Genomic DNA, 17,002 nt, shown 5'->3' on the forward strand with positions numbered 1-17,002 from the left:
CAATACAAGGGAGATTTCTGCTCAGAGAACTCTCCAAAGAAGTTGACGATTGGGACACTTCACTTCCAGAAGGAAAGCTCAAGGAGTGGGAAACATGGAGGAACTCTCTCAATGATCTTCAACAACTTCATATTCCTCGAACATATACCTCAGAGACCCTCTCAAAGGCAAAACGCACAGACCTGTCTTTTTTCTGATGCCTCCACTAAAGCAATAGGTGCAGTCGCATACCTCAGAGTCTTTTATGATGATGGAAAGTGTGAAGTTGGTTTCATCCTGGGAAAAGCAAAGCTGACCCCTCAAAATGAACCAACTATACCCAGACTGGAGTTGTGTGGAGCTGTGCTAGCTGTGGAGATGTCAGATTTTATTCTGCAAGAAATGGATATCAAGCCAGATGAAGTACACTTCTACTGTGATAGTAAAGTTGTGCTTGGATACATATACAACCAAAGCAGACACTTTTATGTGTATGTACACAACAGAATCCAGAGGATCAGACAGTCGACAAGACCAGAACAATGGCATTACATTACTTCCGAGCTCAATCCGGCCGTTCACGCTTCCAGATCTGTTCCTGCTTCTCGACTTCGAGACACAAGTTGGTTGACAGAACCAGCTTTCCTCTACAAGACACACGACCTTACGACACCTACCACCTTTCAACTGGTGAGTCCAGAGAACGACAGAGATTCGCCCCCAGGCCCAAGTTATCACATCTGTTACAGCTGTAAAAAACAAACAACTTGGCACAGAACGCTTTAAGCGGTTCTCCACATGGAACAGTTTGGTGAATGGACTTGCTTTACTCATCCACATTGCTCGTTCTTTTCAGTCCCCACCTGACAAATCCAAGTGCACTGGTTGGCACCCAAGCCCAGAAAGTAGTCATCGTCTCGGTTCAGAAGTCTGTTTTCACAGAGGAATACAATGCACAGGGGGTCGTTTTGACCGTTGGGGTTTTACATAATTATTGTATGGCCTTGCCTTGCAATGTGAAGCGCCTTGGGGCAACTGTTTGTTGTGATTTGGCGCTATATAAAAAAATTGATTGATTGATGAAAGGGAAAAGTATTCCTAAGAATAGCCCTCTGACCACACTGAATCCTGTCCTCGATGACAATGGACTGAGTCGGTGGTCGTCTGGCCCATGCACAACTGAACAGCAAAGAAAGGAACCCAGTCATCCTACCAGGTCGCCATCACATCTCCATCCTTTTGATATGACACTACCACAGCCAAGTCAAGCATCAGGGTCGCCTGTTCACTGAAGGAGCTGTACGTTCTGCAGGTTTCTGGCTGGTTGGTGGCAAAAGTTGCATCAGCAGTGTTCTTCACAAATGTCTCATATGCAGGAAGCTTCGTGGGAGAAGTCAGCATCAGATTATGGCCAACCTACCAGAAGAACGGCTAAGTACATCTCCTCCATTCTCCTATGTTGGTCTGGATGTGTTTGGTCCGTTCATAGTCACAGCTCGCAGAACAAGAGGAGGACATGCAGACAGTAAACGATGGGCCATACTTTTCTCTTGCATGAGCACCCGTGCAGTCCATATCGAAGTTATTGAGACAATGGACACTTCAGCTGCGTTAATGCACTCAGACGGTTCTTTACTGTCCGGGAACCTGAAAAGCAGTTACGCTCCGACTGCGGAACCAACTTTGTAGGAGCAAGTAAAGAGCTGGGACTCCACAAAATGGCAAATGACCCCAAGGTGCTGAAATACCTGAGGGACAACTCCTACACATGGGAGTTCAACCTGCCCCATGCCTCCCACATGGGAGGTGCCTGGGAACGTATGATTGGGATTACCTGGAGAATACTGGACTCCATGTTGATGCAGGCCAAGTTTAGACCTCTCTCCCATGAGGATCTTTGCACTTTTATGGCGGAAATCTCTGGAATAATCAATGGCAGACCACTAACTCCTGTGTCGACAGATCCTGACTCTCCCTTGATACTCAGTCCATCCATGTTGCTTACTCAAAAGGTTGGACTACCCCCTCCAATTGGAACATTCTCTGGAGGTGACTGCTTCAGACAGAGATGGAAGATGGTTCAGAGTCTTGCTGACCAGTTCTGGCATCGGTGGAAACGTGAATATCTTTCTACCTTGCAGACCCGCCGCAAGTGGAGAACAGCACAGCTTAACATCCACAAAGGAGACCTTGTTCTGATGAAAGATACTCAAGCAGCCCGCAATGAGTGGCCCATGGCTCTTGTGTCAGATGTTCTCAAGAGTCCAGATGGAAACGTTCGCAAGATAGAAATCAAGGTTTCCAAAGATGGATCTTGCAAGACATACCTGAGACCAATCACAGAGATTGTTCTCCTGTTGTCAAGAGTGAATCAACAGTGTTAGGTGGATATGACATCTTACAGATGCCAGGTGGGGAGTGTTCTGTCCTTGGCAGATAAGAACTATAAAACAACGTTTTAGCACCATCTAGTGGTTATCTGCTAGAGCAGGAAAATGCATGTTAATACAGGAAGTTGTCATATGCAGCTGTCTTTTCATCCTCATGCACAACTAAGAGCAGACGTGTGTTCCCTTCTGCAGCCATCCATTTGTTTAGGCTTGTGAAGCATCATCTGTAAGTTTTTTCTTGTTTGTTGTCTCATATTCAAGCCATATTTGACAATATTTTGTTAAGACATGTTGGTTTGACACGTATGGTAAAATGGGAACAGACTACATTTAAAGCTGCATTTAAAGTGCACGTGCATTGTCTTTTCATTCACATACAGCATAAATAAAGAAGATATTTTAATTAGAAATTAATATGGTATGCAGTGAGCTAAAGCTACTTTGTCATTAAGCAATGTTTGCTATTTCTGTTTATGTTTTGTACAGTTTCACTCTGGTTTATGGATGCATCATCAACGGCATCTTATTAAAGGGCAAGACTAAGATGATTCCTGACTCTGCATTTCTTAAACAGAGTTTGGCTGGCTGTTAATTTGTGTCGCCACACGAAGAGAACAGTACAATACCTTTAAAGCAAGATTCCAGTTGCGTTCTCCACACAATGAGCACGAGACAACCTGCAGCTGTAGATAATTTCTCTGTGATTCTGAGAGCAGTGAGAGATGATTTCATCAGCCAAGTTCTGAGAGCAAATGCCAACTCCTGTCATTTCATAGTTTCTGAACTACAAAATATATGGTACAGGCTTTATTTTTTATAGCGTGGTGTCAAGCAGGACAGCACGACAAATTGTGCAGCAGTGCAGGGATTAAATTTGTGTGAGTGTCAAGGTGCCTTTAGTTGTTGTCAGTGCAAGTGTCTCAGTAGCACTCAGGTCATGCGTGATTTCCAGACCATGTCAAAGTTTCTGGAAAATTCAACTGAGAAAGAACAATCTATTAAGGGAAACTCTTGCATTTCAGAATGTATCCATTTGTACCTGTGAAGGACCCCCCTTATTTATGAGAAGAAAACTAATCGAGTTGAGCACTCGCTAGTCATATCACCTATTATAACTTTTACTACTACTACAACCCCACTTAATTGCTAAATTTGTAGTAGGTATAGAAAAAGACTGTAGAATCAGTCATCTCTTAAATCTTGTTGTATGAGTACACAAAAGAGGCACAAGGGCCATTTTTATGCTGCAGCTCAACAAAATTGAGGAGCATTATGTTATCACCCCGTCCACCTGGATACTTTTTGTTTCTGCCGAATAACTAAAACACACCTCATCTGACTGAAACCATTTCTTGAAGATGAATTAGGTGAAGGCTAGAGGAAGGGTCCTTTTGAAACTGGGTGTCAAATATGGTGCGTCAAACACCACGTACCAATTATAAAGTGACAATTCAAATAGAACGTAACACCTTGTTTAAAGTCTTTTGTTGTGCAGATCATTTCCAGACTTCATTATCACCTCTACTATAAAACCATAGAACAATTTCACATACGGAGTGTGGGACATGCTACACTTTACGTTGCTCTTGTTAAAGTTATGAGAGTATCACATGTATATTGAAAACAAATCTGTGAATAAGAAGTGATGTTTGCGATTCTCTTCCACTTTGATTTCTTAGTATCCGTCATCTTCTCCTATGATCTCCATTCACAACCCACGAGGACTTTCTGATGACAAGCTCAGCAGGTAAATAAACTGAAGCCGTGGCCTGATTTGTGTTGGTTCTGACGTCTTCCCTGAATTATAAGTGTTAATAATATAAAATCCAATAGTCATTTACTCTCTGTCTCCCTTTCAGTGTCCAGCACTGTCTGCAGCTGGAGGCACAGTTAAGTCTGGGCTCACCAGTGTTATATCAGCTTATAGAGGTTAGTGTTCTGGAGTACACCTGGCTGTGTTTTCCCAGGCAGGGTCATGTGTGTCCCGGGGAGAGGTGGTCAGTCTGCTCTGTATAGATGGGCACATATTGCTACCTGGCTTAAACTTGTGCCAGAATTTACATGTTCCAAATTTTCAAGAGTCCAGCTCAGATCCCACCAAATGCAGGCTGAGAATAGCTGGCAGTCCAATTTAATTTTTTTTTTCCGGAATACTACAAGACTTGTTCAGCCTCCAGAACACAAACAGAAATCAGCCCATTTTCCACATTTGCTTGCGGCATTCACAGTGCGACGTGCGCAATCTGAAAGACCCTTAAGTCTGAAGCCCACACTTAACACGAGTGGTTTCAGTAGGTGCTATGGAGGGGCAAGAGCTCCCCTGAGTTTTAGAATGTAGAATCTGTGAATGAGAGCCACACTGGTGCAAATATGGATGAACTGTTGAAGAATGTATTGGAAATACATTTATTATGGGTCATTGTGTAAATACTTTTGATTTTAAAAAAAGGCCAAGTAGTCACACTGAGGAAAAAAGAAATACTTTATTGGAAAAAAAAAAATTATGCTCAATAATTGAATCACAGCCCTCTGAATTGTCAATACATTGAGTTAGGTCCCGTTAAACAAGCAAACATTAGTTTATCATCCTTGACATCAGATAAAGTGGTGAGGGCAGGTACACTTTTTTTTTTTCCTCAAAGTAAATGACGTCATTTTAGACCTGAAAAATGACACCTACAGCACCTGCATACCAAGTGAGGAACTGAAAATATTAGATATTGTTTAAATAAATCTTGTTTCCATGTTGAGTACAGTCAGTGTACTGCATAGTAGTAGCATGATAAACATGCATACTGTGTGCGAGTGAGACTGAGCAACTGACTGTGGTTGCCAGTGACCATCTTTGGCCAAAACACACTCGCCACCTAGCAGACATGCTGATTCTTGCACCAGCTGTACCGGCATCAGTGAAATTTACAAAAAAAAAAGATACGGGCCGATTTCAGCATGCAGGTGGGGATGATAAAAAAAATTTTTTAATGGGGTCTTATGAGGTGCTTAAAGATTCCCAAACCTACACTCAACAAAAATATAAATGCAACACTTAGTTTTGCTCCCATTTTGTATGAGATGAACTCAAAGATCTAAAACTTTTTCCACATACACAATATCACCATTTCCCTCAAATATTGTTCACAAACCAGTCTAAATCTGTGATAGTGAGCACTTCTCCTTTGCTGAGATAATCCATCCCACCTCACAGGTGTGCCATATCAAGATGCTGATTAGACACCATGATTAGTGCACAGGTGTGCCTTAGACTGCCCACAATAAAAGGCCACTCTCAAAGGTGCAGTTTTATCACACAGCACAATGCCACAGATGTCGCAAGATTTGAGGGAGCGTGCAATTGGCATGCTGACAGCAGGAATGTCAACCAGAGCTGTTGCTCGTGTATTGAATGTTCATTTCTCTACCATAAGCCGTCTCCAAAGGCGTTTCAGAGAATTTGGCAGTACATCCAACCAGCCTCACAACCGCAGACCACGTGTAACCACACCAGCCCAGGACCTCCACATCCAGCATGTTCACCTCCAAGATCATCTGAGACCAGCCACTCGGACAGCTGCTGAAACAATCGGTTTGCATAACCAAAGAATTTCTGCACAAACTGTCAGAAACCGTCTCAGGGAAGCTCATCTGCATGCTCATCGTCCTCATCGGGGTCTCGACCTGACTCCAGTTCGTCATCGTAACCGACTTGAGTGGGCAAATGCTCACATTCGCTGCCGTTTGGCACGTTGGAGAGGTGTTCTCTTCACGGATGAATCCCGGTTCACACTGTTCAGGGCAGTTGGCAGACACAGTGTGTGGCGTGTGTGGGTGAGCGGTTTTCTGATGTCAATGTTGTGGATCGAGTGGCCCATGGTGGCGGTGGGGTTATGGTATGGGCAGACGTCTGTTATGGATGAAGAACACAGGTGCATTTTATTGATGGCATTTTGAATGCACAGAGATACCGTGACGAGATCCTGAGGCCCATTGTTGTGCCATACATCCAAGAACATCACCTCATGTTGCAGCAGGATAATGCACGGCCCCATGTTGCAAGGATCTGTACACAATTCTTGGAAGCTGAAAATGTCCCAGTTCTTGAATGGCCGGCATACTCACCGGACATGTCACCCATTGAGCATGTTTGGGATGCTCTGGACCGGCGTATACGACAGCGTGTACCAGTTCATGCCAATATCCAGCAACTTCGCACAGCCGTTGAAGAGGAGTGGACCAACATTCCACAGGCCACAGTTGACAACCTGATCAACTCTATGCGAAGGTGATGTGTTGCACTGCATGAGGGAAATGGTGGTCACACCAGATACTGACTGGTATCCCCCCCCACAATAAAACAAAACTGCACCTTTCAGAGTGGCCTTTTATTGTGGACAGTCTAAGGCACACCTGTGCACTAATCATGGTGTCTAATCAGCATCTTGATATGGCACACCTGTGAGGTGGGATGGATTATCTCAGCAAAGAAGTGCTCACTATCACAGATTTAGACTGGTTTGTGAACAATATTTGAGGGAAATGGTGATATTGTGTATGTGAAAAAAGTTTTAGATCTTTGAGTTCATCTCATACAAAATGGGAGCAAAACCAAAAGTGTTGCGTTTATATTTTTGCTGAGTGTATTTGCACGTGATACCTCTGTGAACATTGTGACCTAGTTAAAAGTAGGTTGCAGTAAACTTTTTTTTTTTCTTCAATAACTCATCAAAGCTTTTTAGTGTCACTTTCACATCAGGTACACATACTGTCTCAACCAAAATCTTGGATGACTTCACACAAGTACTTTGTGAACCTTGTGACCTTGATTAAAATCTTGGGGAACCATAACTTAATGCAGACTAACTTGAGACATGTTATTGTATGTGTATCCTTTCATATTCTGTTAATAACACTTATACATGTGGGGAACACAGAAGTATTACCTCTGGTTTAACCCTCTGGAGTCGTCTGACGCATCTCACATGATGCGTGACCGAATTAAGCGGTCATCTCATCAAATCCACCAGACTCTGAGTCTCCGTTTAAATGTGTGTTGAAAGTGTGGACTTCAAACTTTATACCACTTTTTAAATTTTGTTGATAGGTCTAGTAAACTTGAATCGTGATTAATAATTTTCACCATATTTTTTTCTGAATGTTTTGGTCATTTTTGGTGCGTTTCTACTTTTGTAGAAATGCACAGCAAATGGGACTTGTACTTCCTTATCGGCACTCCCTCGATGCAGCAGTTACATGGGGAAAAAATCCGATTTCATCACCAACCCACCTGGGATTGTTGCTGAGGTGATTTAGACAAAATGCCACCAAAGACAGACTAAAATGCTAACACTGTGTTCACTCTGTCTTGTGTTGGACAGGAATTGTTTTTTGAGTGGCACAAATAACTCGTGAAGCATCTTAATTTTTTTGGAAATAGCTGTACAAAAACACCTGAAGCATTTCCTGCATTTTAATGTAAATAGTTGTATATAACTTTGTTGTTTGTTACATTTGCACATATGTTTTTGAAATTTATAACTTATATTTGCTTTCCAAGTTAAAAAAATTGTTTGTTACATGTTGTAACATGTTTCTGGCTTTCACAGTAAAAAACAAACTTTTTCTATTCCGATTTTATGTTTTTGTGTGAATTTAGTTCATTGTGTTAATACAGTGTGTCAGAATGAAAGAAAAATTGTAAAGTCACACAGGTGAGGTTCTGCTGAAAAAAATGACACCAAATTGTAAATTATGAAGGTAAAACCAAAAGTAGTCAAAAACAGCCAATTATACCCTGGACCCCAGTTTATGCCCTGCTGTCTACCTCGCTGTCTTTTTGTTGTTCTTCCTTTAGAAAGCAAAAGAAATTCTCACTGAAAGCAATATCCCCCATGGAGACTGTGTCATCTGCCTGTATGGGTTTAAGGTATGCTTTCAATCATTTCACTGAGTTTGGTTAATTCTCTTTGCTCATAGGCACTACAACCCCCCCACCCCCACCCCACCTCTCAGCCTGATTATTCCTTTATTTGTCAAAAATAGAAATGTTGAAAGCTTTTTTACCACCAGTGTTCCTGGTGTAGGCAGGACATTATCTGGTAACGTAGGCTAGAGCTGAATTGAATTGTACAGTACATAGCACCACTACATTCTTAGTATCGAGGCATTATCACTTACTGAGGCATTGCTGGGCCGGTAGCATAGATTTACATTTACGCTACTTGTCCATACCTGCCCGCAGTAATGGGCAGGTATCCCAATAGTCATAGCACGCGCAACCCAAGAACTGTCTGCAGACGATAACATGAAAAGGCGAGAAGTGTGTGTTGGTCCCAATATGGATATTCCTGATGACTTTATCATGGATAGTACGACAATGAACAGCAGCCAAAGCAGACAGCTTGATGAGGACGCACTGATGGATTTGGAGAGCAGCGCGGTACCAGCCAACACGACAAAAGTTAAAGTGAGCCAACTTTTAATGTACACATTTGCTGGGTGTCGTGCGTTTTGAAATGACATTAAATATTGTTAATGTGATTCCACGTGTTGTGTATCTCAGTAAGCGATAATAATGCAAATAACATGCAGTTGTCATGCGGTATGCATTTTTTGAGTCCATGCCCATTCGCCCGCAATGACAGATATTCATCCTCATCTAACTTGAGGGAATATCGGTCATTTTTGGTGACTGGGTATGAACGGAGGGCCTCTGAAAACGCATACCGCCCTCCAAAAGCATCCATCCATCCATTTTCTTCGGCTTTATCCGGAGTCGGGTCACGGGGGCAGCAGCTCAAGCAAAGCCGCCCAGACCTCCCGATCCACACACACCTCCCCCAGCTCCTCTGGGGGAACCCTAAGGCGTTCCCAAGCCAGCTGAGAGATGTAGTCCCTCCAGCATGTCCTGGGTCTTCCCCGGGGCCTCCTCCCAATGGGACGTGCCCGGAACACCTCTCCAGCAAGGCGTCCAGGGGGCATCCGGAAAAGAGCCTTCCAAAGCATGTTATTGTATTATTATTATCACTTTATTGAGGCATTGCTAGGCCGGTAGAGTAGATTTACGTCGACGCTACTTGGCTGTACCCGCCCACAGTAGCGAACGAGTATCGGCATACCCGCCCGCTGTGCGTAAACAAATGACGTCATAGCGCACAGCCCAAGAACTGGCCGCAGATGAAAAGATGAAAAGGCGAGAAGTGTGTGTTGGTCCCAGTATGGAAATTCCAATATCGGTCATTTTGGGTGACTGGGCATGGACGTCGGGCCTCTGAAAATGCATACCACCCTCCAAAAGCATGTTATTGTATTATTATTGTTACTGCGTATTTCTACTGGAATAAACTGCTCCAGCTTACAGAAACCGCTTTCTAATAGAACCACGCTGTCCACCAACATCACACAGCTCAGAAAAACCTGTGTGCAGGAAGTGACTCTAGTTAAGCAAGCTAATGCGGTCTGATGCTGACAGTCTAATCGCTCCACACCTGAAGTGTGCCAACCAGACGGACATCACTTAACACCCACACTATAGCAAAGTAGGTATTAAAACCAACCAACTTTAAGGAAAAATGCTTAAAACAGTTAGGTGTGACATCACCACAGTTGAAGAGTGCAGAGTGTTTGTCCTCCAGAGTGGGACCCCAGACAAACAATATGGCAGGCTGCCAGTGTGCTGGTTTCAAATCCAGCTTGGTTGCGTGTCGTTCTTGCCACCAAGTCGGTTTTACCAAAGGCGGAGCTGAGCTGCATTACATATGTGCACACAGCAGAGCTTGTTTGTGGAGGATCTGTCACACTTTAAAACCAATCAGCCTGGACAGTGAGTGCACTTTGCAGCCTGCCAGCACATAGTCTTGCATTCCTCTTTCTACTTCGGTGTGCAGCACTTGTGTCCTCAGAGTGCCGCTCGCTCCCTTTTCCCTCCCCCTCTAACCCAGCAGCAGGGCTGACTGGAGAGAAACTCGCTCAGTTCTGCAGAACACCACCAGTAGGCTGTTATCATATTGTCAGTGAGTGTTGACCCCAAAAACGTGAATCTACTGTAAATCGTGAATTATCTGCAAACTGTGAATTGCAAAACATGAATACTGAAAAAATATCAAACAAAACATGAATTTATTCATGATTTATCATAACGTTTCACAGAAATTCAGGATCCGTGGTCTTATGTTTCGCATTCCTCCAGGAACACGTTAGGGGAACATCCTGTACAACATTTTGTTGTACAGTCTTTCACACAAGACCTCAAAATTACCAGCACTTTTTCGGCGCATTCCACTGTTACAGGAGTTTTTTTCATGGAAAAAGAAGCGGATGAATGCGCCACCGTGCCGCTCATGGCGCGGGACAAAACCACCTCGGTGTTGGTCTCACAGGATGGCTTTGAGATGGCTTTCAGACGGATTCCGGTTGCTTTCCAGTTGTGTGATTATCCGATTGTGATTGTGCATGAGCTGGACACATACTCCGCACATACTCCTCCTCCACCCTGAACCATCCCTTAGTTATGCTGCTATAGACGTAGACTGCTGGGGGGTTCCCATGATGCACTGTTTCTTTCTCTTTTTGCTCTGTATGCACCACTCTGCATTTAATCATTAGTGATCGATCTCTGCTCCCCTCCACAGCATGTCTTTTTCCTGGTTCTCTCCCTCAGCCCCAACCAGTCCCAGCAGAGGACTGCCCCTCCCTGAGCCTGGTTCTGCTGGAGGTTTATTCCTGTTAAAAGGGAGTTTTTCCTTCCCACTGTAGCCAAGTGCTTGCTCACAGGGGGTCGTTTTGACCGTTGGGGTTTTACATAATTATTGTATGGGCTTGCCTTACAATATAAAGCGCCTTGGGGCAACTGTTTGTTGTGATTTGGCGCTATATAAAAAAATTGATTGATTGATTGATTGATCTGTCTTAATGTGCCGAGAAAATGCTGATGTCGACGTCTCCTGCCTTTTTGTGAAAGTCAGACGACCTCCCGGATCAACAAAGCCTTCACGTTGGAAATGAACTGGTTGTTTCAGCGGGGTCTGAGCATGTCGATCGGCACTGGGAGCGCGCCGCGCTCTCAGCAGTTGTGGGCCGTACTTAAAGCGGCAGTAACACTCTGTAATCTGTTTAATCCCCATAAAATTGTCCCTGAAAGCCATTTTAATTTTTCGAGCGGTGTCCACCTGGAGGTCTCTCACAGTTTCTGGAAAAAAATTGATGCAGCAAAGCTCCAAATCGTTCAGACATTTATTCGCAATAAAAAACGACAAGAGGGGTGGACCAGTGCTCACACAAAGCCTGCTCACAGGTGAATGACGCAACCGACAGGCGTGAAAAAACTCACGCATGCGCACGAAGGTTCAAGCTTGGCTGACGCAATCGTACGTGATTCAAATCCATATGGTTTTTGAAAAAAATAATAAGGTCGGATACTTTTCTCACAGACCTCGTATAAAACACAACAAAAACATATATATTCTGAAAGCACAGGTTGTCCTGAATATAAAGAGACATAAAACTTGATTGTGGGATGCAGGGAGAGCTGTTAACAGCAATAATAAAACATTTATGCCAGGCGAGTGAACTGTCCAAAAAATGCCCTCAGACCCCAGAGGGTTAATATTTGTGGAGATAGGGTTTGTGGTCAAGATTACCTGAAGTAATTGACCCCTAAACTACTTAAACAGAAAGAAAATATATATATCATGGATGATATTCACGTTTGGTGACTTAAATTTTGCGAGACCTGCATTCACGTTTTGTGGGATATTTTATTTACAGTTTGCAGCAAAATTATTAAGGGTTCGCGGATATTCACGATTTGCGTAAATTTTCCTTAACAGATTGCAGATAATTCACAATTTACAGCAGATTCACGTTTTGGGGGCCAACAGTGTGCGTGATCAGTAGTGTCTAAATCTTGCATGACTAAGTGTGAACTCCCACCTATCCTATTACAGCGTTCTGTAATCTCCCTGACAGCGCTTCCTGATGGTAAAGTCTGCTGTTTTTCCGGCTTTTCTCCCAAACACAACTGTCATTTGTGCAAAGCACGTTTTAATCAAGACATTAATTATAGTTTCACACAAGCTAGTTTGGCTGTTGTAATACTGAATGATTTTTAGGAATAACAGCTTGGGACTCCGGCGAGGGCGGTCGCATCTCCTCCTCTCTCCTCTGTCTCTGCTCCAACCTTCAAGTCCCTGCTTCACCAGACTGTGAATTCTTCATACTATATTGGATTAACCATGGAATTGATCAACTGGTCACTGAACGCTATTGACGCCATTTTTTCAACAAGGAAATCAGGGCCAGGGGACCCTGTGTGCCCAGATGGAACCTACCCTGTGGGCTGTGTTCTCAACGCCTGGAAGAAATGGCGCGTCGCATGCTTGGTGCTACTCTCTGTGAAGGACATCGAGAATCTATTTACTTTTGGTTTTATTGTAGGAGGGCTGGTACTTATTGGTTTATGTGCTGTCCTGACCTACCGGAGAATTGGCAAGACGGCTGCCACCAGAACCACGACCCCTCACCTGTCCGTCATGATTAATGAGTTGGGCAAGGCGATACATTCTCAGACTGCATTAACCCTTGAACTCAGACACAAATTGGATAACATCTCGGAGCAAATGCATGCCTTGCAAAGGAAGATGTCGAAGACCAGGGAATAAATTGGATCTGGTTGTTCATGTGTGTTGCAAAGGTTTTTTTCACTGCTCAGCCGTAAACATGGCAGGCTTATCAGCCTCTGAAGGACAAAATGCCCCGTTGTTTTCCTCCAGAAGAATTTCTACGGCCTTGGTGACCCATTCGGCTGCCTTCTTTATCTTCTCCAACTCCAGCACACACGGACAGAAACTGACTCATTTGCCACTCACACATGGACAGAGACTGATACGCATTCTACATGAACGACTTGCGAAGTAGTCAGTGCACATGCACCAAACAATGTAACAGCAGTCTGTTAACAGCTCCAGCAGACATCTCTGGAGCAATCATGCTTGATGTCATCAACCAGGAGAGGAGAAACATTGCAAAAAAAAAAAACCCCACATTAAAACAACCAGGTAAAAGTAAAGCATACAGCTTACCAAACACAGCAACACCATCTTGTTGCTCCCCTGATCTGTAGTGGAAACTCAGTTATTTATATTTTGACATTTTTATTTTATACCAATATTATCATGGAAGTTATGAGGTGGTGCATTCCTACTACAAGGTGCTTTTGAAGGTTATATTGTTTTCCATACTGTTCCTAAAATGTAAGAGTGAAAACGTGACTTTTCAGGAGGGAGAGATGTTTACTAAGACCAACTGCTACCACTACTTCCACTCGCACTGTCTGGGACGGTACGTGAGCCACTCAGAGAGAGAACTCCGTCAGAGGGAGAAGGAATTGGAGGAGGACAAGACTAGAGAGAGAACAAAGCAGCAGGTCAGACACACGTGACAGAAACGGCCTCTGTGGAGGTGATGATGCGAGTTTGGTCTGGTCCAGGAAATCTTGAGGCATCGTTTGTTTTGGTTCACTTCTTTTCATTCCTGCCTCGTCCCGCAGGAGCTGACTGTGGTGTGTCCGGTGTGTCGAGAGCCTCTCACATATGACGTTGCTCACCTCCTCTCCTGCCCTGCACCCCTGCTGCCGGAGGTAAGATCCACCATGAGTGTACATTTTCACGAAAGCAAACTAAAGGTCAAGAGGTCAAGGCGAATGCATTGAGTTTCTGCTCCATTATTCAACCTAAATGTGTGTGATGCAACTTGAGCTTTAAAAGAGGAAGAAAAAAAAAACCTGACCGATTATTGTTTCCGCACAGCTCGATGAAGCAGTGATCAGTTCAGATTTTCAGCGGAAATGGTGTGAACTCCAAAAGCTTTGGGAAGGGCAAAAGGCTAAAGGTGGCATCATTGACCCTGAGGTGGAATCGAACCGCTTTCTCATCCATATCAATGAGGTAAGTAGGAATCAATAGAAACCACGTCAGCTTTAGCCTTTAATTAAGCTCCTGGATCTGAGTGCAGAATCAGTTCATCAGAATTTGAGTTATTTAATAACAGCCAATATTTCAGTCCCTTTCATGAAAATCTGAATAAGTATTTAGTAATCCAGTTCACAAACGTCATGAGAAAAACAAATTAAGTCAGTATTTTCTGTACATGTATTACAGAGAGGATTAGAAGAGAATTAGCACAAAAGCAGAAGTAGAAGAAACAAATTACTTTATTTTCCAGAGTACTAGTCATCAAAACATGTATTATGAATTGGGGGGAGACACACAATAACCACCATATATCAGTGGTGTCAAAAGTACACACATTTGTTACTTAAGTAGAAGTACAGATACTGCAGTTTAAAAACACTCTGGTAAAAGTTGAAGTATCAACTTGACCTCTTTACTCAAGTAAAAGTGAAAAAGTATGTGCTCCAAAACCTACTTAAAGTATAAAAGTATAAAGTAAGCTTTAAAAAAAAAAAGGTAGATGCCACTATATGAATTGAAAGCTTAATTTAAAAACTGATTCATTCTACATGTGGCCCAAGACCCGAAACCCAAAATTACCCCCCAACACCACCTGCATGAAAATGTTTCAATTCTAGAAGCTCTGAAATGCAATCTGGGACTATTCCAGACAATAAATTGCAGTGAGTGCAGCATCCATTTAGTGAAGGGGGAAAAAAAAAACACAACTTTCCTTATTCGAATTCATTCCTGTAGTATTCTGCTCTTACTAGGATGCAGCAGTTTTCTAGTTTGGCAGATAGTTCTGGAGGAACTCACTGAAGAAATTAACAAATTGAAAATATGGTTTGACCGAAACAAACTGTCATTAAGACAGGGATGAAATGGAGGTGTAAGAGTCACTACAAGTAGGTGTTCACAGGAAACATTTATTTATGTATGTTCATTTTATATTTTCTGTTGTGTTTCTATTCAGGTTCTTTTTGCCTCTTTCTCTAAAATTGTATATAATAATCATTAGATTATTAATATATAAACAAAAATAAATTTAAGAAATATTACAATTTGAAACAAATGCACCCAAACGTGATGAGAGCTGCAATTACTTAATGCTAAGTTTTAACATTGAAAATGCCATAGACATGCTAACGCGTTAGCGTCGCTCCCGTTTTTCAGTTATAAAATACATCTATCAACTGTTTCAGAAGACCATAACAGGTCGGTTTAACATAGAAAAGGTAAATAATACTCAGAAGTATGCTCTTTAGGGTTTTAGCGGGGGAAAATTAAGCGAAAGAATAAACAAAGCGATAGGTTGAAGCATTGCTTCAATCTGCGAACCACTGCTTCGATTGGTTCACAGTTCAAAGCAAAGCCGTGCTGCAGTGATTACAGGCGCATGACGTGAAATATATATATATGTGTGTATCTGTGTATGTATGTGTGTATGTGTATGTATGTATGCCATAGGTATTAAAGGCACTGCGCTGCGGTGGTTTGAATCATATTTGTCTAATAGATTACAATTTGTTCATGTAAATGGGGAATCTTCTTCACAGACTAAAGTTAATTATGGAGTTCCACAAGGTTCTGTGCTAGGACCAATTTTATTCACTTTATACATGCTTCCCTTAGGCAGTATTATTAGACGGTATTGCTTAAATTTTCATTGTTACGCAGATGATACCCAGCTTTATCTATCCATGAAGCCAGAGGACACACACCAATTAGCTAAACTGCAGGATTGTCTTACAGACAAAGACATGGATGACCTCTAATTTCCTGCTTTTAAACTCAGCTAAAACTGAAGTTATTGTACTTGGCCCCACAAATCTTAGAAACATGGTGTCTAACCAGATCCTTACTCTGGATGGCATTACCCTGACCTCTAGTAATACTGTGAGAAATCTTGGAGTCATTTTTGATCAGGATATGTCATTCAAAGCGCATATTAAACAAATATGTAGGACTGCTTTTTTGCATTTACGCAATATCTCTAAAATCAGAAAGGTCTTGTCTCAGAGTGATGCTGAAAAACTAATTCATGCATTTATTTCCTCTAGGCTGGACTATTGTAATTCATTATTATCAGGTTGTCCTAAAAGTTCCCTAAAAAGCCTTCAGTTAATTCAAAATGCTGCAGCTACAGTACTGACGGGGACTAGAAGGAGAGAGCATATCTCACCCATATTGGCCTCTCTTCATTGGCTTCCTGTTAATTCTAGAATAGAATTTAAAATTCTTCTTCTTACTTATAAGGTTTTGAATAATCAGGTCCCATCTTATCTTAGGGACCTCGTAGTACCATATCACCCCAATAGAGCGCTTCGCTCTCAGACTGCAGGCTTACTTGTAGTTCCTAGGGTTTGTAAGAGTAGAATGGGAGGCAGAGCCTTCAGCTTTCATGCTCCTCTCCTGTGGAACCAGCTCCCAATTCAGATCAGGGAGACAGACACCCTCTCTACTTTTAAGATTAGGCTTAAAACTTTCCTTTTTGCTAAAGCTTATAGTTAGGGCTGGATCAGGTGACCCTGAACCATCCCTTAGTTATGCTGCTATAGACGTAGACTGCTGGGGGGTTCCCATGATGCACTGTTTCTTTCTCTTTTTGCTCTGTATGCACCACTCTGCATTTAATCATTAGTGATCGATCTCTGCTCCCCTCCACAGCATGTCTTTTTCCTGGTTCTC

General features: G+C 42.7%; 1 protein-coding gene across 1 annotated transcript in view; it reads left to right on the plus strand.

Annotated features, from left to right (window-relative positions):
- Positions 1-17,002, plus strand: part of rnf25 (ring finger protein 25) — a 44,019-nt gene that overhangs the window by 17,608 nt on the left and 9,409 nt on the right. Inside the window, exons 4-9 of the mRNA XM_034190939.1 lie at positions 4,049-4,116; positions 4,229-4,298; positions 8,218-8,289; positions 13,639-13,785; positions 13,909-13,998; positions 14,168-14,305. Of these exons, the coding sequence (XP_034046830.1) occupies positions 4,049-4,116; positions 4,229-4,298; positions 8,218-8,289; positions 13,639-13,785; positions 13,909-13,998; positions 14,168-14,305 (585 nt within the window). The remainder of the gene's footprint in view (positions 1-4,048; positions 4,117-4,228; positions 4,299-8,217; positions 8,290-13,638; positions 13,786-13,908; positions 13,999-14,167; positions 14,306-17,002) is intronic.

This window comes from Thalassophryne amazonica, chromosome 16, assembly GCF_902500255.1.
Source record: "Thalassophryne amazonica chromosome 16, fThaAma1.1, whole genome shotgun sequence".
NCBI classification, from domain to species: domain Eukaryota; kingdom Metazoa; phylum Chordata; class Actinopteri; order Batrachoidiformes; family Batrachoididae; genus Thalassophryne; species Thalassophryne amazonica.